The sequence below is a fragment of the Tenrec ecaudatus genome, chromosome 13 (assembly GCF_050624435.1).
Source record: "Tenrec ecaudatus isolate mTenEca1 chromosome 13, mTenEca1.hap1, whole genome shotgun sequence".
NCBI lineage: Eukaryota > Metazoa > Chordata > Mammalia > Afrosoricida > Tenrecidae > Tenrec > Tenrec ecaudatus.
The window spans coordinates 7,222,021-7,246,744 of NC_134542.1; the positions used below are offsets into that span (position 1 = coordinate 7,222,021).

Sequence of the window (24,724 nt, forward strand, 5' to 3'; positions counted from 1 at the left end):
CAGTCCCGCAGGATTTTCCAAACCTGCTCCCTAGGCCTTTCCTCCCAGTTCATCTTACACTCAGAGCACCACTCAAAGCTGGCAAGCATCAGAGGCCTACCCAGGACTAAACTGATGGAGGAGTGGTGGCTACACAGCAGATGCACTGGTCAGGATTCAAACCGGGGGAAGTAAGATTCTACCAGGGAGCCGCCCCAGCCTCACAGAGGGGCCAGAGATGGGGCCAGAAGCTGGGCCAACTTGGAGGACTTGGGGTTGATCTCAAAGATAATGGAGAGCTGGAGAAGCACGCAGGCAGGCGGGGCTGACACCATTTATTCATTAAGTGGCTTCTACTGACTACTTGGGAGAAGTGAGATTGGAGGCAGGAAGGCAAGGTGATGGGCAGGTTCAATAAGTCAGGAGAATGGCCAAGGGCATGGAGAGTACTGATGAGACAGACAAGCAGTTAGAAGGCAAACTGACGAGCTTACTTCGATGCGAGTTGGGCCATGGGGTTGGGGTGGGAGGGGAGCTTATAAGGGAGAAAAAGGAGTCCTAGTAGCATAGTGGTTAAGCACTCTGCTGCTAAAGGTCGGAATTCCAACCCACCAGCAGCTCCCCAGGAGAAGAGATTTGGTGATCTATTCCTGTAAAAATTACAGACAAGGAAGTCTTACAGGGCTGCTCTAGTCTTCTTGGGTCACTGAAGGTCAGAATCAACTCAACAACACCCCGTCATCACCATCACCACAGACACCCAGAAGCAGGAAGATCGCCACATGTCCCTCTAGCCGAGGACCTGACAATAGGCTCCACCAGCCCCTGTGGTAGCGGCATCATCTGATGCCAACCTGAGGCTATTAAGAGTGAAGGGGTGGAGTTTAGCCTGTCAATCAGGCAGCAGCTTGGTGACCTCAGTTGGAGGCGCTAAGGAGATAAATAGCCTACTGGAGGCGGACACTCACTCCCTTCAAGACACTGCTGTTGACAAGCCCAATGGAGCTACACTGATGGAGCCAGAGTCCTGGAGCAGGAGGGGCCACCTGGAGATCCACCACGGCGCTGGGATGCTTCCATGGCCACTGGATCCACAAGACCTTCTACCCACCGGCCTATGATCTTCCTGCATTCGGTGTCATTGCACGTGTTTCATGAGTCTGTAGAAGACTTTATAGATTAGTTTCAGACAAATGGGCTAATATTGGACTTACGGACTTGGTCCAGACCGGGCTGGGATGTTTTCTCAATATTCACCTGCTCTTGTATATAAAGCTCTTTCTTATACACATAGGGGTGTCTATGAATTTGGTTCTCTAGTCAACCCTAACACAGCTGGTAGTAGTGCACATTCTCATAAGCCCCGCCCCATCTATTGACTCAAGAGTCTCTGGGGGCGGGGTCCAGCACTCCTAGTTGCACAGTCCCGAAGGCGACTCTAATGACAGCCACACACCAAGAACAAGGAGCCCCACAGAGCATCTTGCCGGAAACAGGGATATGTAGGTCCGGGTTGGGAGCTTCCAGTCTGGTGGCGGTGGTCAGATCAGGACTTAGGAGAAATGTGTGCCAAGAGCCAGTGACTGTAGGATCGCCCTGGGATCCCTCTGAATTTGAAGGGAAAAGATCCTAGAACAGGTGCGTGGGAAACACTTCCATTTACAAAGAGCAGGAACAGAAAATCCTGCAAAGAAAACTGAGGTGCAGTCAAAGAGGGGGGAACAAAGTCCAGCTAGTGTTGGGATGGGGGTGGCCAAAGCAAGCTTGCCTCCCCATCAGGGGCGGGGGGGAGAGAAGTCAGCAGTGTGGCCTGAGTGCCTAGGTGACGGGACTCAGATGTCGTGGGTGGAGCCCTGACCTGGAAGTCTGGAGGGGTCGGAGGAGAGCAATGGTGGGGCGAGATGAGAGGCATCAGGACCCTGGACATCGCTGACTGCTGAAGGACAGGAGCCAGGAGGGAAGGTGTGGCTGGGGCCGGCACAATTAAGGCAGGGAGGGCTCCCTGGGCAGGAAGGGATGGACTGAGCGTGCAGGGGGCAAGAGGTTACTGTTGCTCCGATGGAATTGAAGATGGAAAAGTAAGCATGGTTCCTGGGAGAGACAGAGAGCTGTCCCTTCCGTCTGGGACATAAGCTTTGCTTGGAGTGACAATGGGATGCCAGTGTGTGCAAGTCTTGTGAGCAGCTGCTGGTACGCATCTAGCTCCAAGGAGCGCAGAGTGTGGATACCAAATAGATAATAGCTTATCTGAGAGGAGTCCGATGGGTAAAAAAACAAAAGCTCACTGTCATCGAGTCAATTCCGACTCAGAGTGACCCTGTGGGACAGGGTAGAAGTGGCCTTGTGAGCTTCCAGGACTGTAGCCCCTTCCAAAAGTAGAAGTGATCTGGCTGGTGGTTTTGAACTGCTGAACCTCCAGTCAGCTGGCCAGCACACAACCCGCTGTGCCACCAGGCTTCCTAGTCACATTGGGAATTGGAGGGAAAGAAGACTGCACTAAAGAAGATGTTGAACTAAAAGGAAGCTAATTTCTAAGAATTAAAAGAAAATGCGCCTTCCTCGCTGCCCAGTTTTCCTACACAGCCCTACTTCACAGAGGGATGAGGATGAAGGGGCAGAGCTGCATTCTGACGGATCTGCTGGGGCTGACCCCCGCCCGCCCCATGCAGGGACCTCCGAGGGGAGAGGGCTGAGCTGAGGCAGTGTGGCTTGGGGGCCCAAACCTGTGCCCGCTCTGAAACGGGCTTTGCACTCCTTCCCATGCCCAGCTGGTAACTGCATTAATTCCACCTCTAGCACCTCCCGTTTTCCGAGCCTGCTCTGCTCCAAATCTCTCTCTTGCCCAGGAGAAACCACTTTTCAATTTCTCTCTACTGAAGCTTTAATTGGCTTTTAGCCTCATGGCTCCCCAAAGACCCAAGATGCCGGCACCGAGCGCACTCCTGCACTTCCCTCTGCTACTCATTCCGCTCCTTCTCAACTGGTGAACCAGGCCTCCAAGTGTGCAGTTTGACTTCCGCCAGAGCTTTCCTTAAAGGGGCCTGCGGTCCTTTCCCACCGCCAACACCCGGGGCTGCTGCTGCTGCTGCTGCCTGCTTGCTGGAAACGATGGGCCATAGCTTCCAAGGAGGCACAGGGGGCCAAGGGCAGCAGAAGAGTACAGGAGACGGGCTGGACGCCTCGGGAGCCCAACAGGCTGGTTTTCACGGAGGCCTCGATGTCTGTGACCCTGCATACATCCTTCGCCCAGCTGGACATCTGCACCAGGAAGGAATAGAAAGGAGGAAAACACTGCTTCCCTAAGAGGCACGCCTCTCTTCCGAGCTTGACTACAGGAGCCCACAAAGTGGGCCCCGAGGCAAAAGAACCAGGGGGTTAAAGGACAGGAGTGCAGGGCTGGTCAGAAGGCAGCACTTCTGAGTTCTACCAGGTCCTCTGAGAACCAGAATGCTCTGCTGGAGAACCGCTCAGGGGAAACTGCTTCTCCTTAATAAGGTATCAGGCCGAGGCTGCTCAGTGCAGCCAGGTGACAGAGCCATGTCTGATTCATTGCTTTTGATGCCAAATTGGCAAATCTCAAGTCTTTATGTCATAGAACCTATGCAGCTGCAGTGAAGACGGTGGGGCTCAAGTGTTGAACAGCAGAGTCTGGTTTCCAACCAGGGATGAAAGGGGAGCCTTCCCGGAACAAGTACTGCACTGTCCCGGGGCTGTACGTGGAAGATTACATCGGAGCAAAAACAGTTCAATGGGGGAGATAAACAATAGTCAACCTTAATAACCGAAAGTTAAACTCACTGGCATCAAGCACCAGTCTTTAAAAGTACGTGACCCCACCCCACTCTCCAGATGAGTATAAGGAAAGTCCCCTCCAGAAGAAGCAGATGGTGTCCAGCACCACTATTGCCAGCTCTGGAAAGGGTCCCAGATACAGGGGGGAGATTCAATGTATTGATCAGACAGAGACTGGCCTCTCGTCGCCCCTCGGCATGGGACTGAACGCACTGTGGCTCAGGCTTCAGCCGACTGTGAGCCTGGCTGCCCGGGGACAGCAGCAGAGGGAGGGGCACACTCCTGACAGAAGGCAGCCATGTGCGATGCAAAGGCAGAGTTCAGCAGGGCTGGCAGAGGGGGAGAACCGGAAATGGAGACCACAGTGGGGAGGGTTACCCTGTGGGCATTGCGATCCAGGAGAAGAAACAAACAGGCGTCAACTGTGGACTTGAAAACGTGTCTGCTCTGTAAACCTTGCCCCCGTTCACAATAAGAAGAGGAGGGGAAACGGAACGAATCTTGTTAAAGAAAGCATGTGAAGTGGAGCAGCCAGCCTCTCTCAGGAGCACTGGCTGCACCGGAGAACACAGGCTGCCAGACGGGAGAGCCCCCAGTCAGCGAGGAAGGGAGGTCTTCTATCCAGAGTCCACAAGGAGCTGAATACCACCAGTGACCACACACACTTAGCAGCTGACCATTCTGAACCTTCGGATGAGCTCGGAGGCCCTGATGCACAGGACCCAGAAGAACCCTGCCCAGGTTCTGGACCTGCCAAGCAGAGCCAGGATCTATGGGGTGTGAGGCCAGCTGCAACGTTTGTGTCCACCACTAACACTTGTACTCATCGAACATGGCAGCTGCCACGGAAAGAGAGGAAGGAGGTGATGGGGACAGAAAGAGGCGGCACAGAGATGCAGAGAAGGCTGTAGAGCAACACAGAGTCCAGGTGGCTAGGCCTCCGGCGTGAGTCAGAATTGACTTGACAACAACTAACAACAAAGGTTCGAGTGGGCGGGGGCAAGGGCCAGGCTGGCAAAGCAGGGCGACTCCAGCGAGGAAGGGCAGCCAGCAGCCGTGAATGCACCTCGCTGGCATCCTGGGCTCTGAGAACCCAAGCAGGAGACTCACTGGACCCTTGTTCCTTCAAGAGGCAACAGGCTTCACAGAGGTTGGGGAAATGCCCAGGATGGAAGGAGATGCTTTGAAGGTGCTTTCTGTTCCATTACCTCACCTGATGTATACAAAAACCTGTGAAGGAGTCAAGGCAGGTATTTATGAGGCAGGATTCTTACAAAAGAAAGCCCTGAAAGGCACGGTGAACTGGCAAAAGTTCTTATTCAGTGTTTTTTTTTTTTTCATTTTTACTAGGGGGTGTCACATTTTGGTGACCTGTCCCTGGTAGAAGAAGGGAACAGGGCATCCAGAAAGGCAGGGTTCTAGCCCCTGTGAACTAGGGTCGCCCCAAGGAGTCACTTGATCTGAAGATGAAAATTCCCAAGATCTAGGCCAGCGGATCTCAACCTGTGGGTTGCGACCCCTTTGGGGGTTATCAAATGACCCTTTCACAGGGGTCGCCCAATTTATAACAGTAGCAAAATGACAATGATGAAGTAGCAACAAAAATAACTTTATGGTTGGGGGGGTCCCCACAACATGAGGAACTGTATGCAAGGGTGGCGGCATGAGGAAGGTTGAGAACCACTGCTCTAGGCAGACCAGGAGCCTGGGGTGGAAGCGTCATGTCTGCAGAGCAGGTAGCGAAGGTACTTGCGTGGAGCTGGAAGGCCCAAACAAACGAGAAGCCAGTCAAGCCCGTCCAGTTCGGGCTCTCACGTTCTTCTGGCCCAAGTGAAGGAAGGAGTCTTGGGGCTAGCCAGGGGGGGCCTGGCTATCTGGGAAGCAGGAATGAGCTGTTTCTTTGGTGCAGGGAATCTGTGAGAGGGTGTGCACAGGACGGGACTATGGTCACACGTACTTTTTTTAAGGTGTATTGTGGTTGTGGTTGTCAAGCATTATCTGAAAAGCCAGGATACCTTTCCGTTGTAAAACGTTAGTTGAGAGCTAGCTCCCCTGTGGAATTCTGGACATTCTGTAGCCAGGGTTGGGCAGCTGTTACTTCCCTGCCCCATCCCAAATGATGCTGCTCTGTTGTACATGGAATCCTCTCAACAGCTTTTGTAAAATACCAACAGGTTATATCTACCACCAGTACTCTGAGTCTGCTTGTCTGGCAGAGGTTTCCCTGGCATGGGGTGGGATCTGGGGCAGCATGGCTCGAGATACCTCGCTGTCAATTCTCAAAGGGGAACTGGACAATCAAGGTCCCTAGGACGACCACAGCCACAAGTACTTCCAGGTAGTATCAGCGAAAGGCTCTCTAGCAGGAGAACACCATGACACAAGGCTTCCTTGCTTCCCGGGGGCAGATCTGGCAGTTGCCAATCAAAAGTCACCCTCCCCATTCCTGGGTCAATTCTGACTCACAGTGACCCTGCTCCACAAGGCTTCCCAGGCTACAAAGCCTCTCCCTTCTCCCACAGAGCAACTGGTGAGTCCCCACTGTTGACTTTCCAGTTGGCAGCAGCTCAGCACTTCAGTCAGTGTGCCACCAGGGTTCCTACCTACATGCTGACTGGATGGCGGGGGGGGGGGGGGGGGGGAGGAAAATCTATGTCACTGCGTGCTCCCTCCCTCCCAGGAGCCCATTACAGTTACTGACCACTGCAGACTTGGCCCTGAACCCATGGCGACCCCATGCACAATGAAACCAAACACCACCAGGTCCTGTGTCGTCCCCTGTGGATCGCGGGGTTGTGATCCATAGGGTTTTTACTGACTGATTTTCACGAGCAAATCACCAAGACTTTCCTCCTCGTCCCCGCTTCTTGTCTAGAAGTACTGCTGCAAACCTGCACAGCCTCAAGGCAGCACACTAGCCCCGCGGACACGGGTTGGGTGGTGCGTGCGGGGCACTGGAGGCGAACCTGGGTCTCCTGAGCAAAAGATTTCGAAGGGCAGCTCAAGATGACAAGGTAGAGAATTTTAATGAAGTGTGCAAAACCCCAAACACCAAAAGGCAGAACACACTCAGCATGTGTCAAACTGAGAGAACTGAAGGGCAAGTCCAACTCTCTCCTCTAGTTGCACTACTGAAGAATTCTCTAAGCATCAAAAGGAGCATCGTAGAGTGGATTTTGGCAAGTGTGATTTAGGTTAAAAGGTAACACCTTATCATTTGATCTCCCTCTTGACCCATTTTAAAGTTGTTCTAGTTTTTAATATTTTCTGCTTTTTTTTCAAATGAGGTTTTTCCTCTTTTATGTTGTCACTGTTATTGGGTTCTTTTGTGCTTTTTGTTTGTGAATGTTTTTCCATATAGGGAATCCAGGATATATAAATCGACAGACACAGCAACTGGATTAGTCATTTCCTAGGGGCATGGCATGGGAAGCCGGGGAGTACATGAGAGAAGAACAGCTTCTCCAGTTGACTGTGATGTAATCGCACAGTTCTTAGAAGGGTGAGCCACTGTCCTATATGACATGTGAGTTGTTTTTCAATAAAATTATTTTAAAAGGATGGTGCGCACACACAGTTGCTAGAGATAACTGGCTGATGGTCAGCCACTTCAGAAGAGAACACAGGACCAAGCACTACTGATAACACAGGAAGAAGTCCAAGCTACCCTGTAGGCACTGAGGACAAAAATCAAGTCTCCAGGAATTGGAAGACCATCAACTGAGATGTTCCAACAAATGGATGCAGGAAGCCCACAGAAATAGAAGATTCAATAACTGGGGGAACCAAGTTTAAAGCTGGGGGCACACATCAGACGAGCAAACCACAAGTGCTGTATTGGAAGGAGTGCTCGCAGGCCGTGGAGAAGGTGACTCCAGAGCGCTCCTGCATGCTCCCCTGCTGAGGACAGAGGCGGGTGCAGAGTTGTCTGGCTCTAGAGCAGCGGTTCTCAACCTGTGCATCGAGACCCCTTTGGGGGTTCGAATGACCCTTTCACAGGGGTCGCCTGATTCATAACAGTAGCAAAATTAGTTATGAAGTAGCAAGGAAAATAAAATTTTATGGTTGGGGGGGGGAGGGTCACCACAGCATGAGGAACTGTATGAAAGGGTCACGGCATGAGGAAAGTTGAGAGCCACTGTCCTAAAGGCTGGGGGGCCCTACTTCCAGATCACAGTAGGAACACCGTCGTGGATGATTTCCTTTTACAGAAAATTTCAATTCCAATAATTTTGTGTTAAAAGTGCCAGCAAAAAGGTTGGCAGGTCTGCCTGCCCCAGGGGCTCTAAGGGGTGGAGGAAAAGTCGAGTATTTTCCATAAAACAAAGCACCTGTAGTGTCAGAAAAATGTCTGACCTACACCTACTGATGGGCTAACAGCAAGCAGGCAAGCAGGAAGAGACGGCTCCAGGAAAAACACAGGGGAAGAGAAAGTGGAAAGGACGTGCCCAGGAAGAGAGCTGTGCAAGTTCTGGTTATATTTCATCAACAACAAAATGGAAGGGGTGATGGTCACTGATGCACTGAAAAGCAACTGAAATTGTAAAAAACCGTGGACTTTAATACATTAGAATGGGAGGTTAAGATATATCCTTTCCCTGGAATGATGCGAATGATCAAAATTAAGGCCAAGAAATAAAAAATAAAACACAGAAACAAAAAACCAGTAGATACCAAGAAAGTTATCAACCACACAAAATCCCAACCCATGTCTCAAACCAATTTATTTAAAGGCTTCCAGCAATGAGAACCATTTCTGCCTCAGCGGCTCCGCCAAGGCTCCACGATTCTGTGCACAGAGTGAATTGAAGGGGCTCAGTCCTCCTCTTAAGATGTTCTGTGGTTTCTGTGAATAGCATCACCTTGCAAATTTCTTATAATCAGAACACAACAAAAAGAAACTGCATGGGGCAGCTCTACTCCATCCTATAGGGCCACTATGAGTTGGGAACAACTCAGGGGCAGGGGACTTGGTTTGAATAATTAATTGATTGATTAACACAAAAAGAAACTGCATATCAATCTAACTTATTATTATAAATTTTTTAAAATCTTCAGTAGATTAGTAGCCAACAGAGTTGAGTTGCAGATTAGAACCAGTTATACTACATGACCAAATGCGTGCCAAGGTCACACAAGTGCACGAGTTATACTGCACGTTAGTGATCACATGAACACACCAACAAGAAAACAGTGCCTTGAAAGAGGCTCAGAAGTCACTTGAGAAAAACTCAATATCCATTCCCATTAGAAACTTTTAATTAAGAAAAGAGCAAGAGAGTACTTCATTAACTTGATCTCAAGCCAAAACCCAGCAAGCATTGTGCTTGAGGGCTTGGAGAACAGCCACTGTTATGTAACACGGTTCTTAAAGCAATAACCAATACAATGAGGTCACAAATACATTAAGAGATACAAAAGTTATAAAGAGGCAACATTATTATTTGCAGATAATTTTATCTTACACCTAGAAAATCAAACCAACCAACTGGAAAATGGCCATGATAAAAGAACTCGTTAAGAAACACGTGGACGGGGACACACACACACACACACACACACACACACACACACACACACACAGCTTTTGTCTATCAACAGTAACCAGTGGCAAAATGCTAGAAAATTTTATTTAAAATTAATACCATGCAAACCACAAAAAACTCATTTTCCCCTTAATAAGAAATTTGTAAGGTAATGTTATACATACAAACTACAGAACATATTAGGAGGGCTAAGATTCTAAAATTCACATTGTGAATTTATAAGTTTGATAAATTAACTTGTACTCAGACTGGGTTACGGTAGAATTCGTAAACAGAGCATACAATCCCCATCCAAAAGAGGTCCCGCAACTGAGCAAAATGATCGAGACAATATGTGTTATCAGGACTTAATATAATTAACACTCCACAGGAAAATTAATCAAATAACCATTTAAAACTACGGAACAGAGGAAGTGTTAAATTTCTTAGAGAATAATTAAATTTTCCTAAGGAATAATTAAAACAAGTGCTGGTTGGCATCGATAGTCAACCTCAGTGCTGGAGAAAGATGCAGCCTTTCCTTCCAAAGATTGCAGCCTTGGTGACTGCTCTGTCCTGGAGAGTTGTTGGAAGTCGGAATGGGTTTGGTTTTGGTTTTTAACAACTTCGGGAGGTTAGACCAGTCTGCCAAGTGTGGCCTGAGACCCTTTCAGAAGGTTCGAACAGTCAAAACTCTTTTCAAAGTAAGAGCCTATCTACCTTTCTACTCTCTCTCGTGAGTGCAAGGTGGGGTCGGCAAACTAAGGTTTAATTAATGGGCCAGCATTTGTAATCTCGTCCACAGATTGTCTACAGGTGTTTCCAGGCCCCCTGAGCATCGAGCAGACTCACGCTGCAGCAGAGACTCAAGATGATGAAACTATCCGACTATCTGAGCTTTACAGAATAACTCGGCTGACGCCACCTCTTGTGACGAATAGAATGTATAACTGGTATGTTCTTGTTTTTTCCCAGAAATGTCTAAGGTACTAAATTTAATGTATAAACAAACACATGTTGGATGCTACCTCGGTTGGCTCTCAGTATTCCACCTGTGGTTAAGAAAACGCTTTGTCATCGAGTCGGTTTGAACTTAGCTCAACTCTGTAAGGTGGACTACAACTGTTTCATAGGGTCTCCAAGGTTATCGATCTTTCTGAAAGCAGATTTGCCCGTCTTTCTCCTGCAGAGCAACTGGTAAGTTCACACTACTGACACCCACTACCATCTCATTAGCCTCTTTAGCAAAAACACAACTAGAAGTGAGAATACTCTTCGTTTAATTTCCAAGACAAATAAATGTCTATAGATACAACCTACATGCAAAAAAGCTCTGCGGGGTCCTCACTAATTTTTAAGCAGGCATCTTTAGGCCAAAAAACTTGAGTGTCACAGTCTTAGATGAAATGCTTCTTTAGACCTCTCAATAACTTCTTTGAGTCTCCCCAAGAAATGTTTTCGCAATGAGTATTATTAAGTATAACAAAATCAAGGGAACTGCTAAAAGGAAGTTGCTTGAATGTTAAGTAGATTTATACACCACAAAATGGAGATTGAAAATGACCCTACTTTTTGAACATGTTCATGTTCACAGCAAGGATGAGCCACCAGTCAGCTGTAATCACATCCTTAACATGGCAGTGTTTCTGACTGGCACACCCTGAAGAGACGGACACGCAGGATGTAAAGGGCTGGTCCAAACACACGCACTCTGGGCACTCAGAGGCTCTCTGGAGTAGTCAGACCAGAGATCTCGGGGCTGCTGCGATTTCCACACAGGGTAATGCACATCCAGTCACAGGTATCAGGGGTTAGGACTCGGATTTCTTTCTTTATAATAAAACCTCTTAGCAAACTCAGAATGGAGCTTGATAAGGGCTATTACCCCAAGCCCTGAAGTAGACAATAGACCTAAGCTGTAAACTTCCCTTTAAATTAGGAACTCGAGGGAAAATGGCCTCCATCACTTCCATCCCTTAAACATAGGGGGAAAAACAAGAGAGGGGAGAAAAGTGATAGTGTAGGAAATAAGCACAATTGCCTGGAATAACAGAATCAACAGATTATTAAAAAGTAACATAAGGCACACGAAGGTAGTATCTTTAAATCAGTAAGCAGCGACTGGACAATCTTAGTAAAAAATAAAATTTGCATGTAATAACAAAAATCATTACATTTTAAAAATTGTTCTTGTCATTGAAAATGGTTATTTTTTAACCAAATGTACCTCTAGCCTGTATGAAGAAATCACTATGATCCTAATAAGAAATATTGAAAAGTAGCTGGGAAAAGATACACATTACATACTCTTAGAGAATATGATTTAATAATAATGCAAAAATATCACTGCTTCACAAATTAATCTATAAATTCTATATCTTCAAATTAAAAGTCCACATGTTTTGAAAAACAAAATTAATTTATTTTACAATTTATACGGAAGAATAATGGTTCCAGAACAATTAAGTCTACTTAGAAGATTTAATGGGAGGGGGGCGTTAATCAGATATTTAAAACATATACAAGACCACGTTAATAAAAATAGCAGCACAGGAGCACAGAGAGAACAGACTAGAGGCCCCAAAAACCAAGGCACGTACAGTTAGTAACTTAATAAAAGTTGAATGGGGCAGTCCAGGTCAACAGAAAGAGAACTAACCCCATACAACAGCGGTTCTCAACCTGTGTCACGACCCTCTCGCAGGGGTCGCCCAACTCATAGCAGTAGCAAAATCACAGTGATGAAGTACCAACAAAAATAATGTTATGGTTGGGGGTCACCACCACATGAGGAACTGTATTAAGGGCCGTGGCATGAGGAAGGTTGAGGACCACTGGGTACAAGAAGGCTGCTTTGGGAAACTGGCTCTCCACAAAACTAGACTCCAAAGGAAAAGTAGATGCCACAGCAATTAAAGATCCAAAGGCAAAATGCAAAACTGTAAAATGAAGAGAAGATTGCATGAGAGAGTATCTTTGCGACCTACGAATTGGGGGAAACCCACAAAGTCAATGATCAATATTTTTCCTCTAAATCTTACTTTGTTGTTGTGCCCCTCCATAGCCAAACATACACCTTTCCAGTCGTTTCGATGCATACAATCTAGCGACACTGGTTGTAGGCTTTGGGTTGTGCACCCTGTCTCCTCCTTCGAGGCCCCGGTCCCCGCTCCATTAGCACAGTCTGGCTGTCCGTTAGCGCTCCTATCGCATTAAGTGATTAACTTGAGGACATCACAAGTATGGATTTTTGTTCAATGAAAGGCATGGGATATGTTCCTAATGCTTGAAATGGAAAGGGGATGATTACAGAGAACATGTAAGAAATTCTCATAAATCAGCAAGAGACCAGCAAATAGTTTCCCAAGCAGAAAGCACCCATCCATCCACCCACCCACATGGAGACAGCATACTGAGTGAAATTCTCCAACCACACCCCTTGCCATCAAGTCCATTCTGCCTCTCAGTGACCCTAGAGGACAGTCGAGCTGCCCTGTGGGTTTCCAGAGAAAGCCCCAGCTTCCTCATGAGGAGCTGGCTGGTGGTTTTTGAAGTGTTGGCGGTGCGGTTAGCAGCCAGTGTGTGATCACTACACCACCAGGGCTCCAGTGAGTAAGATTAGTCACTGACAGAAAAACAGATATTATATGAGACCTGTTACAAGGGGGAAAATATTTAAAACCAAGATAAAGACATCCATACCAAAGGGAACAGATTTTGGAGACTGCAAAGCAGGGGAGGGATAAGGCAAAAGGAAGGGATAAAGAGTAAGGGACTAGACTATTGACCGGCATTAACTTGGGTGAAATGGAAGCGAGAGAAGAGAAACCAAGGAGCAGGTGAAACATAAACCCTTAGGGCGTTTGATTAGCGGTCTACACTGATGAACACAGAGTTGATCATGCAAAATGTAAACCCCCACCTAGTTCATCATTTACAAATTGGAATGGGGTAAAAAAAATCATGTCGCTTACAAAAACCAAAACCATAGATTTTATGCTATCTGTGCAAAGATACTCTAACTACAAGGGCAATGGACAAATAGCATAAAAAGGCAATTTGTAAACTACAATAATACAGACAATTTAGAGGCTACAGCTGTCAGAACGTTGGACCATTCCACCTACATGGGGATGGTGTGCTGAGCCTCAGGCAGTACCCAGGAGTGTAGGGTACTGTAACTGGGTGAGCTGGGCCTCAGTCAGTCATGCTGTTCCAACCTGCAGGGTCCTCTTCCTCTCTGGAGGTCTTCACCACCTGCCACATGGCTGGTAGGTGCCATCGAGTCAGTTCCAGCTCACAGCGATCCTGTGTACAGCGGAAAGAAACACCACCCAGCCCTGTGCCTCCTCCTCATCATCATTAGGTTTGAGCCCACGGTTGCAGCCACGGTGTTAGTCCATCTCATGGAGGGTGTTCCTCTTTTTTGCCACTCCTCCACTTGACCAAACATGAGGTCCTTCTCCAGGGACTGGTGTCTCCTGACAACATGTCCAAAGTACCTGAGACGAAGCCTCACTATCATCGCTCCCAAGGAGCATCCTGACTGTACTTCCTCCAGGGCAGATCTGTTTGTCCTTCCGGCCGTCCACAGTACTCTCCATAGTCTTCCCCAGAACCATCATTCAAATGCATCCACTCTTCGGTCTTCCTTAGTCAACGTCCAACTTCAGGTGTGCATGGGAGGTGACTGAGAACAGCATGGGTTGGCTCAGGTGTATCATAACCCTTTAAGTAACACCCGTGTTCTTCAACACACTTTAAAAGAGATCTTGTGCAGCACATATGCTCGATGCAATGGTTTAAGAGTGGACAGCCTCATCTGTCTCCGTGGAGCTGCTAGTGGGCTTGAACAGCTTACCTTGTAGTTAGTATCCCAAGGCCACCAAGTCTCGGAAATGACTGGCCAGACCAAGAGCTTCAGTCTTTGAACACTAGCTGTCATGGCCATCAATTTCTCTTGATATCGCTGCCTTGTCTACCCATTCAAAAAGTCATGGGAGCAGGATTCAAACCCACTTCTGGATACAAGTGGGAACTAGGATCAATAAACCACTCGCAATTTGCAAAACACAACGCAAAGAACCTTTCTCAAAGTCTTAGGAAACATGTATGATATTCGTCAGGTCATGGCTTATTTCAATAACCAATTTCAAAACCCCAAAGTCCAATACTCCTAACCTTAACCAGATTCCACATCAGGCTGAGCAACAGAAGCTGGTCGGAATAGCCTAAAAGACACTCTGATTTTTCAAAAGAGCAAATGGTGACTTTCCGAAATATCAAGAGGGCAAGAAATGAGAAACAGCCATGTGGTTTCCACAAGCTCTATTTAGAGGCAATCTGTCCCAGATCCTAAGAGAAGGAGGAAGGCTGCTTCCTCAGCCGGGGACACTGCGGGGTGATCTACACAGCAGCAGAAGAGGCGAAAGTCAGCACACAGCGGGCTTGGTAAAGCACCCAATGACATTGACTGACTTGGGAGAGAATGGAAGGGAATTACAATCCAGAGCAGCCCTGACATTTAAATTTCCCAAGCAAAGGGCAGATGGAATTGTTGGCACCCTCTGCCATCATTTCAGGCTTCGATATGCCCTGACCCTTCCATTTGTGTACCACCATGCCGTTTTACCCCTCTGACTCGAGGCTCAGAGGCAAAGAGGCTGCTGAGGGCTGCCCAGGACACCCACAAGAGCTACATTTCCACAAACTCATTTGAGGCCAAATATTTAAGAAGTTTCACAGTATTCCTTCTGCCTGGCTTTATTCTTTCAGAACCTCTTTCCTGTGGTATCTCGTTGAGGAAAGACCTGTCCCTGTGGTCACATCCCTCTGGTCGCAGTAAAGGCAGGAGTCCAGCACCAGTGCTGTTCTGCAGTGCGGTGAACTCAAAGGAGGCCGGCGGCATACCAGTGTGTTCAGAGGGAACCAATGGGAAGAAGCAGGGTGAAACTCAGGGACAGCGTCCAGAGCCCAGGCCCTGAGCAGTGACACTACCAGGTCTAAGCAGGTCACAGGACATCTGGGGAGCCTGGGGAAACAGGGGCTGCTTCCCTCACAACAAACTGCCCAACGGGGAAGTTCACTCCTGTGTGAGCAGCACTTCGCACCTGGCAGCTGCCCTGCTCTCAGGGCCCGCTTGTCAGCAGGGGAGTCAGACCGGAGACGGTGTCACTTCCAGAAATCACTCCAGTTCCTTCAGGACGGCCGTGAGGGGCCTACGCCCATCCTGCTCAAGGGTGTCTGCGAAACATCCTCCCTTAATCTTCTGGCATTTCTTCCAGCCAGAACCTTCTCCCCGATAAGCTTATTATCTCTTCAGCCTGGGCCGGGTCAGTGTTGCTCCATTTTGCCCCTCACCTCCACATGCCTCCAGACTCCCCCAGTGGGACCAGGTAGAGCCCCTGGTTCCGGCTTTCTTGTGCCCTGAGGGTTCCTGTCATAGGTTTCTATCACAGAAACGACCCCTGCTTAGAGTTCATACATGTTCATCCTAAAGCTAATCTGTGTACGCACTCAAGGTGGTCTCTCCCTCGCCCCCCAATCAAGGCAGAAAGACTTGAAAAGGTGCTGAATCAAAGCAAAGTCCGAGGTCTAGTGAGAAACGTTTAACCCCATGAATATCACAGAAAGAGAGGGTGGGACTGGGCTCCAGGTGGGAAATGGGACCCTTCAGCACAGGCCTGAACCTATCCTGAACATGGCACCAGCACCCCTGGGCCCTCGGCTCCACTTGCCTCCTCTCCGGACCGGATCAGCAGCAGGGAGCTGTGAGCCTCAGACCTCCTTCTCCACAGAGGCAGAGAAGATCCCAGGCCACACAGCACAGATCAGAGGGAAGCCCAGTGCTCAGCTTCCTGAGACGGCGGGCCACCCCACCACCTGATACTCACCTTTCTCGGGAACACACACTGAGAGTTTCTGAATGCCATCAACCAGCGTACTGTGGGCATGGCTGTTTCCGTCTTCGGCGTCGCTGCCATCAAACTGTGCCTCTATAATGACATCAGGACTGTCCTTGTGGCCCTTCGGGGACTGGGCTGGGGGTTTGCGTCCACACAGCTCCTCGGGAACGCCGGCCTCATGGGCAGAGTCGGCCTCTTTGTCGTTGCTCTCCGGCTTGATCACCTGGAGAAGACAGAAAAGCTCTGCTAAGTCACTGTGGGTTGGGGGTGGGGTAGGGTAGCAGGACGCTTTAATCACCCCTAAGGGTAAGGACACGGTCCTTTATGGGCCTGCTTTTGCTCACAGGTGCTGACTGCCCTCTTGATGAGAAACCAAAGTGCAATTCAAATGTAATTTGATGATTTATTTATAAAACCAAATCAAACCCCCTGCTATTGAGTTTGGATTTGGATTCAGAGGACTTACAGGGCCACCAATATATATATTTAAAAACTAAGCTCACTGCCATCGTGTGGATACCAACTCATAGCAGCCTTATCAGACAGGGAAGAACTGTCCCTGTCAGCGTCTCAGGCTGTTAAGTCTTCACAAGAGATAGAAAGCCCATCTTTTCTCAAGGAACTGCTGGTGGCTTTGAACTGCTGACCTTGCAATTAGCAGCCCAACACATCGCCATTGCACCCCCATGACTCCTGATGTAGGTAAGTTAGGTAGTAAGTAGGTCGGTAGGTAGGTAGATGGATAGACGGCAAGCTAACAGACAGACAGAGACATATGAGAAACTCGGGGCGCTCTACTCCTGTACACAGTTAACAGTCAGGGAAACTCACAAGGACAGTTCTACCCTGTCCTACAGGGTCTCTATGAGTCAATATTGACTCAGTGGCAGTGAGATAAACACACACACAGTGTGTGTATATAATAAATGCCACCACTATTGGAAGTACTTTATTTCATTCTTCCAAACAAATGTTGGCAGGCCATCCTTGAGCGGGGTGACCTCAAGGAGAGACTGAGGACGAAGAACTGGTAAGGCAGACCTCAGAGATACCAGGTCCAGCCCCACACCACCACAACACAGAGCATATCACAATGAAGCAAGGGGCATGGTTCCCCAGCTCAGAGAAAAGTTATGTTACGCTACTGTGTCGTCTACTAAGTGTGCAAAGGCATAATGAAAAAGTTGGAAATGTGAGAATGAGTAAACTGAGGCAGAAAGACGCAAGTGCACACGTTGTTGAAAACTGGCACTGCTAGTCTTGCTCAGCCCCAGGCTGCCGCAGACCTCAGCTCTGTAACACACAGGGCCTGCGGAGCAACATACAAAGGCTCACCCCCACCACCCGGACAATGCTCTCAGGGCCAAGGGCACCGCAGTGGGAATCACCCAAGTCCTAACAGAAGGTAGTGGTCAGTGCTGTTAGCAAGGAAAATAATCCAGAAAGAGCACAGGAGAATCACAGGGGTGGGCGGGAAGGGAGCTAGTTTTACAGGCGGGCAGTTAGGGCGGGAGCAGCAACACCTGCCTTGGCGTCGTCATAGGCGGTAGACTGAGTATTTTCCAGTTGAACCTAAAGGTTGTGAGGCAGATGCCTGCCTTTCACTAACCAGACTCATGTTTTATTTTAGAGTACCCAAATATCAGGCGTGGTGCACGACCTTCGTCTGACACAAAGCAGAAAACGTCATTAAAAGGAACCTTTGCCAAACATTTGAATGTCATCGGTTCTAATTAACATAATCACCCCCAGACAGTGGACATTGCAATAGCCAATCAGAAAGGCAAAGTAAAATATTACAAAGATGATTGCGATCAGGCTATACAGACTACACAGAATATAGCCCCCAAGTCATTTGAAGACTGACTTCATAGATGTGTAGTGCTCAGAACATGCACGCGATGGTTCATTTGAGCAAAGTTCTGCTTCTTAACAATTTGAATTTCAATCTGTGAATGGATTTCAGGATATTTTATTTGAACTCTTGCCACATCGTAAATTTTTATCTCTATTTTCTGTATCAATCATTCGTTCACTCATTCTTTTCACGGGAAGTCTGAAAAACAAACAGGGCTCCTTGGGGTTTTTCTTCTCTAATTCTGGGTTTGGTCTGGTTTTTAAGAAGAGCTTGGTCCTATGAGTGGGGTGAAGGTTTGCAGAGCAAACCCGCTTCCCATGCAACAGCTCACACACGTTTGCTTCCTGTCGTTCATGTCACTGCAAGGTTCCTTTTCTTCAACAGTAAAAACAAACGTGTGAAAAAGCACAATAAATAAATAAATATATTTTTAAATGGTGCAACCTGGGCCCCTACCTGCCTGAGCACCTGAGTGTAGCCACAGCTAAGGAACGGGAAGACGGCCAATGACCCAGAGAGCGCGCCTCGGAGCACATCTGCCTGGCTGCACTGATCCTGCCATCACATCTGAGCCCAAGTACATCATTCAGGAAAGAAGGAATTCATGGGGTGAGTTAGGAAAGAAAAAGAATTTGGCACCACAAACCAACAGAATCAAGCCAAAGGCAAACCCACTGCCCTCCATCCCGGCTCACAGTGGCCCTGCAGAACAGGGTCCCCAAGGCTGTGAGTTCTTATGGAAGCAGACTGCCGCCTCCTTCTCCCTCAAACAACTTGAGGGTTTAAACCTCCAACCTTAGCGCATAACCACGGCAGCCCAGGGCGCCTCTCAAATCACTGAACCCACTCAATCTCCTGGCAAATGCAGCCACATTCCAGAAGATCCAACCCTGGCCATTCTCAAAAACCCACCCAGCCTCGGGCCTAGTCAGAGCGAAAGACATAAGCTTCGCCCTGCATGTCTGAGTCATGGTGGCTGCAACATGGTCGCCAATCTTGTGCTTTTTCTAAATGAATGCGTCACCCCCACTCAGACCTGACCTCAGGAGAGCAGCGGGCAGGGAGGTGGTCAAAGACACCAACGATGTTGGAGTCAGACCTGGGAAAGGCCAACTCTCACACCTCCATGCCACCAGCTTTACAACGAACACCGTATCCAACCTCACAGGATTACGATGGGACTACAAACGATTCAGAATGCACAACACACTCTTAGTTTTAGCGTTGGTGCCTGGGACCCAGAAGCAGCTTAGTAAGTGTATCACTTCATAAAAGCATTAAAACTCCATGGGGAACCTTTACACTCGGAAGAGTAAGGTGAAGCGGGGAGAGAAGGAAGGATGGTTAAAGAAAATCCCCAGTCCCTGAACTGGGATACGAGAAACAGGAAGTCAGGAACAGGTGGACAGGGAGAAACAGAACAAATGTCTTCTTCAGATCCGCAAAGTCCAAGGTGATGATAGTCGTCAGGTGGCAGCTGGAAAGGGCGGTCTGGAGAGTCCTAGAGAGCAGGAAGTCCAGGTCAGGGAGTTATGCACAAGGGGGCTTGCAGCTAACTAAGCAACGGTGCCCCAGGGCCAAGAGCCAGATGGCAAGAGAAGCTGAGGCTACAGCCTGAAAAAGACCTCGGGGTTCAAACGAGGAATAGGAGCTAGTGCCGGAGAGCAGGCTCATCGGAGCCACGTAAGTCTGCATCACTGCTCTGTGCCTTTCCTGGCACCCCTCTCCCTGTGATTCGGCACTCTGGCTGATGGGACTCACCTGATGGCCCTGGTTGTTCACAGTGACTCGCTCCATCTCACAGAGGACGACACAGACCTAGCCGTAGCCCCTAGCTTAGTCCAGAGCTGGGGTGCAGACCCAGGCTTGGGCGCTACCCCAGGGTTCCCAGATTGCATACTCAGGAAGAATTCTCCCATGGGGATCCTCAAAAAGCAGGGGTGAATGTTGCACCTAAGGCTCCCATCATGGACATGCATTGCACCAAAGGTCTCAGTCTGACAACAGCTAGTCAAGGCCCAGCTCTCTCCTGGCCATTTCCCTGACTAACCTCCCTCCCTCCCCTTAGCAATGTCCTATTGCCTCCTGTGTGTGCCTGCTCTTTCATTACAGAGCATCTTCGTTATCAGACGGTCTTCCAGAGAGGATCTCTCTCTGCCAGCAAACCAGTACCACAGCATTTTGACATCCACCCCCACCCCCCGACCCCCGGAAGAATCGAGGTGTTTGAATTGTGATGCTGGTGCAGGGTGCCAAAGGACAAACACATCGTCTGGACGAAGCACCGCTAGAGAGCTACTGCGAGGCAAGGATCGCGAGACTTGGGACATGGTGTCAGGAGAGACCAGTCCCTGTAGAAGGACATCATGCTTGAAAAAGCAGAGGGGAGGTGACAAAGAGGGCGGTCCCTGACAGGATGGACGGGCACGGTGGCTGCCACCATGGCTCCGACCTGAGAATAACAGTGAGGAAGGGGCAGGACTGGCAGTGTCTTTGTGCTGCGGTCCACAGGGTCCGGATGGCTCAGAACCTGCTGATGTCACCAAACAACCACAGGGTCTCCCACACTGCTTGGCAGGTAGAATGCACTCCGTAAGGAATGCTCCCTTCTCTCTTCTTCTGGAAAGAATGGGAAAGGCTTACTTGGAATTGGCTGTGAAAGAAGCCGTCTCAAAAGAAAGAAAAACCAAACACAACAAAGAAAGGGAGAGAAGAACTGAAACTCAATAGAGACGCGTGCCTGCTCAACACTGCATGCGCCCGCCGTGCTCCCCTTCGTGAGTGCTCCCAAGGCCAGAAGCAAACTCGACCAGAGCAAAAGAGCTCATCGGCAAGAGAAAGATGGAAAGTCAAGATCAGTGCACAGGGTCCGGGGCTTTTCCCAGCTGAAAGGCAGCCCTTCCTCACTTAGGATGGGTGGGAACTGCCCACACTGAGCGGTCAATTAGGCCAATTGCAGCTAGTGACTCAAACTCACCAGAACTAAGAAGAAGAAATGTCCATTTCTACACTGTCTGACGTGGTTTCGTTTTACAAGGCCACAATTAGTCGGAATCAACTTGGTGGCCCTGGCTGTGGGTTTGGGCTTACGTTTCCTTTTAAATTAATGGACTGCAGTTCAAAACGAGGGGCAACATGTCGCCATAAAGCACCGATTCAAATGGAACCCTAAATACAAGTGTCAGTGTCTCCATTTCAGCTGACTTACTGACCCCCCTTCAAGTGCAAACCCCTTTCTTCACCTCCAGGTTTACTGATCAGGGAAAACCCTTCCTGGGGCGCAAAGATGATCTTCGCAGAGTGCTGCCGTGAGTCTTATAAAGGAGCGTGCCTGCCTCAGCTCTCTCCCTGGTGACAGGCTGCTGTCAACGTGGTGCCACAGAGCAGCAGCCGCTTCAAAAGCTTCACATAGGCCTGCTTCCTCCCGGGCACTTTCTGTTGGAAGAGCCCGGTGTCAGGTGGAAGGCTGGTTGCCCCGGGAAACGATGGCCAGCCTCTCCCTCTACCTGAGCCTGTGACTCACAGGGAATGTGTGTCAAGAAGGCTAGCAGGAAGCTGCTGTTCGATTCTTGGCTCTGCTAACTGGGTTCCAGTGACAGCCCTCACTTGTCACACATGCTTTAACAAATTTTCAAATCCCTTCACAGCACACTTGGGACAAAGTATAACAGACTGTTCAGGAAATACCTGGGAGCCAAGAAAAGCAATTGCTATTTCCACAGGGAGTTCTTAACGAGACTTGCCAATGAGCCTCGTTCGTTATAAAATACAACCACGGGCACTATCACTTTGGGGAGTGTTACGGGCACTCTCAGAAAGGTCTGTGCCTTGCTAGGGACTTTGCCTGCCTAAGGTGGCTCTCCCCAAAGGACCTGGGGTTGCATTAACAGGACTGGACAATCTTCCTCCATTCCAGGTCATCACTGATCTTCCATGTGCACATGCTTAGGTACATGTGGACACACACACACCATCTCTGCCAATCCTTCAGTTGTACCTTCATCACCCTGATGCAGACATCTCTATGTCTCCCTCTCCTGGATAGAGGTAACAACCTCCTACACAGTTCCTGTCCCCTCTGCGCTCCTCCAGTCTGGTCTCAACACGGTAGACAGAGTGGCCCGATCGGCACATTCTGCAGACTGCATCAATTCTCTGTTCACAGGCCTCCCAGCAACCCCGTCTGTCGTTCTGTCTGACCTGTCAGTCGCTGCCATCTGGTCAAGTTCTGACTCAGAGGGACCCTGCACGACAGGGTAGAACTGCCCCCCTGGGGGTTCTTTACAGAAGCAGCAGGCCTCCTAGTGGTGCTCAGCCCAGCTTGGCACCCACTGTGCCACCAGGGCTCCTCCCTCGGGTCCCCTCCTGCGATTCTGTACCCCAGTTTCGCTGCCATGTCCAGAGAGCGAGGCCCGCGTGTACCGTTCCCACCCCCTCACTTCCTTCAATTTTTACTCAGTCACCCTCTCAATGACATCTCCTTTGGCTGCCAGGTTTGGAAATCTCCACCCCCACCCCCATAGTAATGTCTCTCACCACCACCACCCCTCATTCATCAGCACTAGTCACTGCTTGCTCTGCCTACTATGCAGTAGTCTATTTATATTATGTTTATTTAAATTTAATCAGGCTTTCCCAGTGGAATACAAGCACCATGAAGGCAGGGATTCGGGGAAGGAGTTACTTTGCTTGCTGTTACATACTTAGCACAAAAAGTGCTCAAAACATATTTGTTGGATAAGCAAATATTGATTAATGCCACAGTGTCAAAATAATAACAACTTATTCACGGGATGTAGGAAGGGCCCCTCCCACCCACCACCGGCTCCCCTCAGCCTCCAGGGGGGCAGCACTGCACAGTAACACAACAGGCCTGCGACTGCAGCAGCCTGCAGGGCCCCTGCGGAGAGCCCCCCGGCTCACAACACCACAACACGGCTCAGCCCAGGGCCCAGCCTGGAGAGCACTGCTCAAAGATAGGAGGGAGCTGAGGGGAGGGGACGGCCTTGCGCCACGCAAAGGCACGTTCCCTCAGCAGAGCTTTCTGACCACCTGTGAGCAGGGAGGGTATTTACTGCCCCATTTACCACTGAAGAAATCGAGATCTGGAGAAGTAGGCGGCTTGAGCAAGGCCACGTGGCATGTAGTACAATCCAAGGCAGACCATACGAGGGGGCTCCAAAAAGACTGTGGCAAAGGTGTACTCTCTCTCAATTCCATTCTTCCACAAGCGTCTTGAAGGCCACTGGATGGTAAGTCAAAGAAGCCTCAACTGATGTCACAGTTGATCACTCACTGATCTGCCCTCTCACCATAAAGCAGTCTGAGTAACAGTAAGGTGGCAGTCCGTTTCACCTCAGCGTGACCCTCGAGAAGAGAGTGGACAGCCCACTTGGGCTCCAAGACAGTAAGCTTTGCGGAAGCAGACTGCCTCGTCTTCCGCCATCGAGCAGGTGGCAGATTCTTAGCAGAACAAGGCTCAGGAACTACGTGGACATGTAATGCACGGTGCCCAGGGAGAAATCACAAATAAAATAGGAACCTATTTTGCACACAGCATCAGGATTTGAAGAAGGCTGATTAACAACCTACAGTATGCAATGAGACAGCCTAGCTTGCAGGAAATGAGGAGGATGTAAAGAACACAAAAATTCTCATAACTGAACATATCGGTAACGTCATACTAAATGGTGGAAAGACTGAAGCTTCAAGGAGTTCACCTTGATCAGTGCTCATGGAAGGAGTAGTCAAGAAACAAAGCAACATATTGCATTGGTCAAATGTGGGGCACAAGACCTCTTTTACAGTGCTGAAAAGCAAAGCTGTCACCCTGAGGACTACGGTGCAGCTAACCCAAGTCCTTGCATTTCCAACAGCCTCGTTTGCATGTGATAGTTCAACAATGAACAAAGAAGACCGAAGAATCAAAAGATTCTGAATTACAGTGTTGGTAAAGAATATTGAAACTACCACAGACTGCCAGAAGATTAAACCAGTCTGTCCTGGAAGAAGTACAGCCAGCAGACGTCTTAGAAGTGAGGATGCTGAGACTTCATCTCATGTAACTTGGACACATTATCGGGAGAGGCCATTCCCGGGCAAGGGCGCCATGCTTGACAGAGCGGGAGAGCAGGGAAAGGCGGCAGACCCTCCATGAGACAGAGCGGCTGCCACAGGAGGCGCAACTGGAAGACTAGGAACAACTCTGAGGGGGCGCAGGTCCAGGGAGTGTTCTTGTTGTACGTCTGGGCTCTGTGGGTCAGAACCAACTTGGCAACAGCTAACAACAAGAATGAGTAATAATGAAATAAATACAACTCAGAATCGGTGAGGTACAGCTGAAGGTGTATCTGGACAGACAAAATAGATAGCTTTAAGAACGTGTGCTAGAAAAGAAGAAAGAGCTAAAAAGCCAGCTAAGCTCTTCCCACAAGAAGGGTGTGGCTGGAAATGGGGAGGAGAAACTATTTGAACTCCCAGATGGAAAGGCAGATTCATTTACTATGCATCGGTGCACTGTGCTTTGCAGAGAGTGAAGCTTTTGTTTTTGTTTTCTCACAAATGGAGGACTGGTGGCAACCCTGGTCAAGCAAGTCTATTTTCATCAGTTTCCTAAACACGGGTGCTCAGTTTGTGTGTCTGTGTCCCATTTGGGCCATTCTCAC

At 49.0% G+C, this 24,724-nt stretch overlaps 1 protein-coding gene across 2 annotated transcripts in view; it reads right to left on the reverse strand.

Moving 5' to 3' along the window:
- Positions 1 to 24,724, reverse strand: part of DIS3L2 (DIS3 like 3'-5' exoribonuclease 2) — a 294,286-nt gene that overhangs the window by 173,471 nt on the left and 96,091 nt on the right. For both annotated transcript variants that reach the window (XR_012779398.1, XM_075530268.1), the window contains exon 6: positions 16,190 to 16,424. Coding sequence is in view for 1 of the 2 variants with exons in the window: in XM_075530268.1 (XP_075386383.1) it covers positions 16,190 to 16,424 (235 nt within the window). In the remaining variant the exon portion in view is untranslated. The remainder of the gene's footprint in view (positions 1 to 16,189; positions 16,425 to 24,724) is intronic.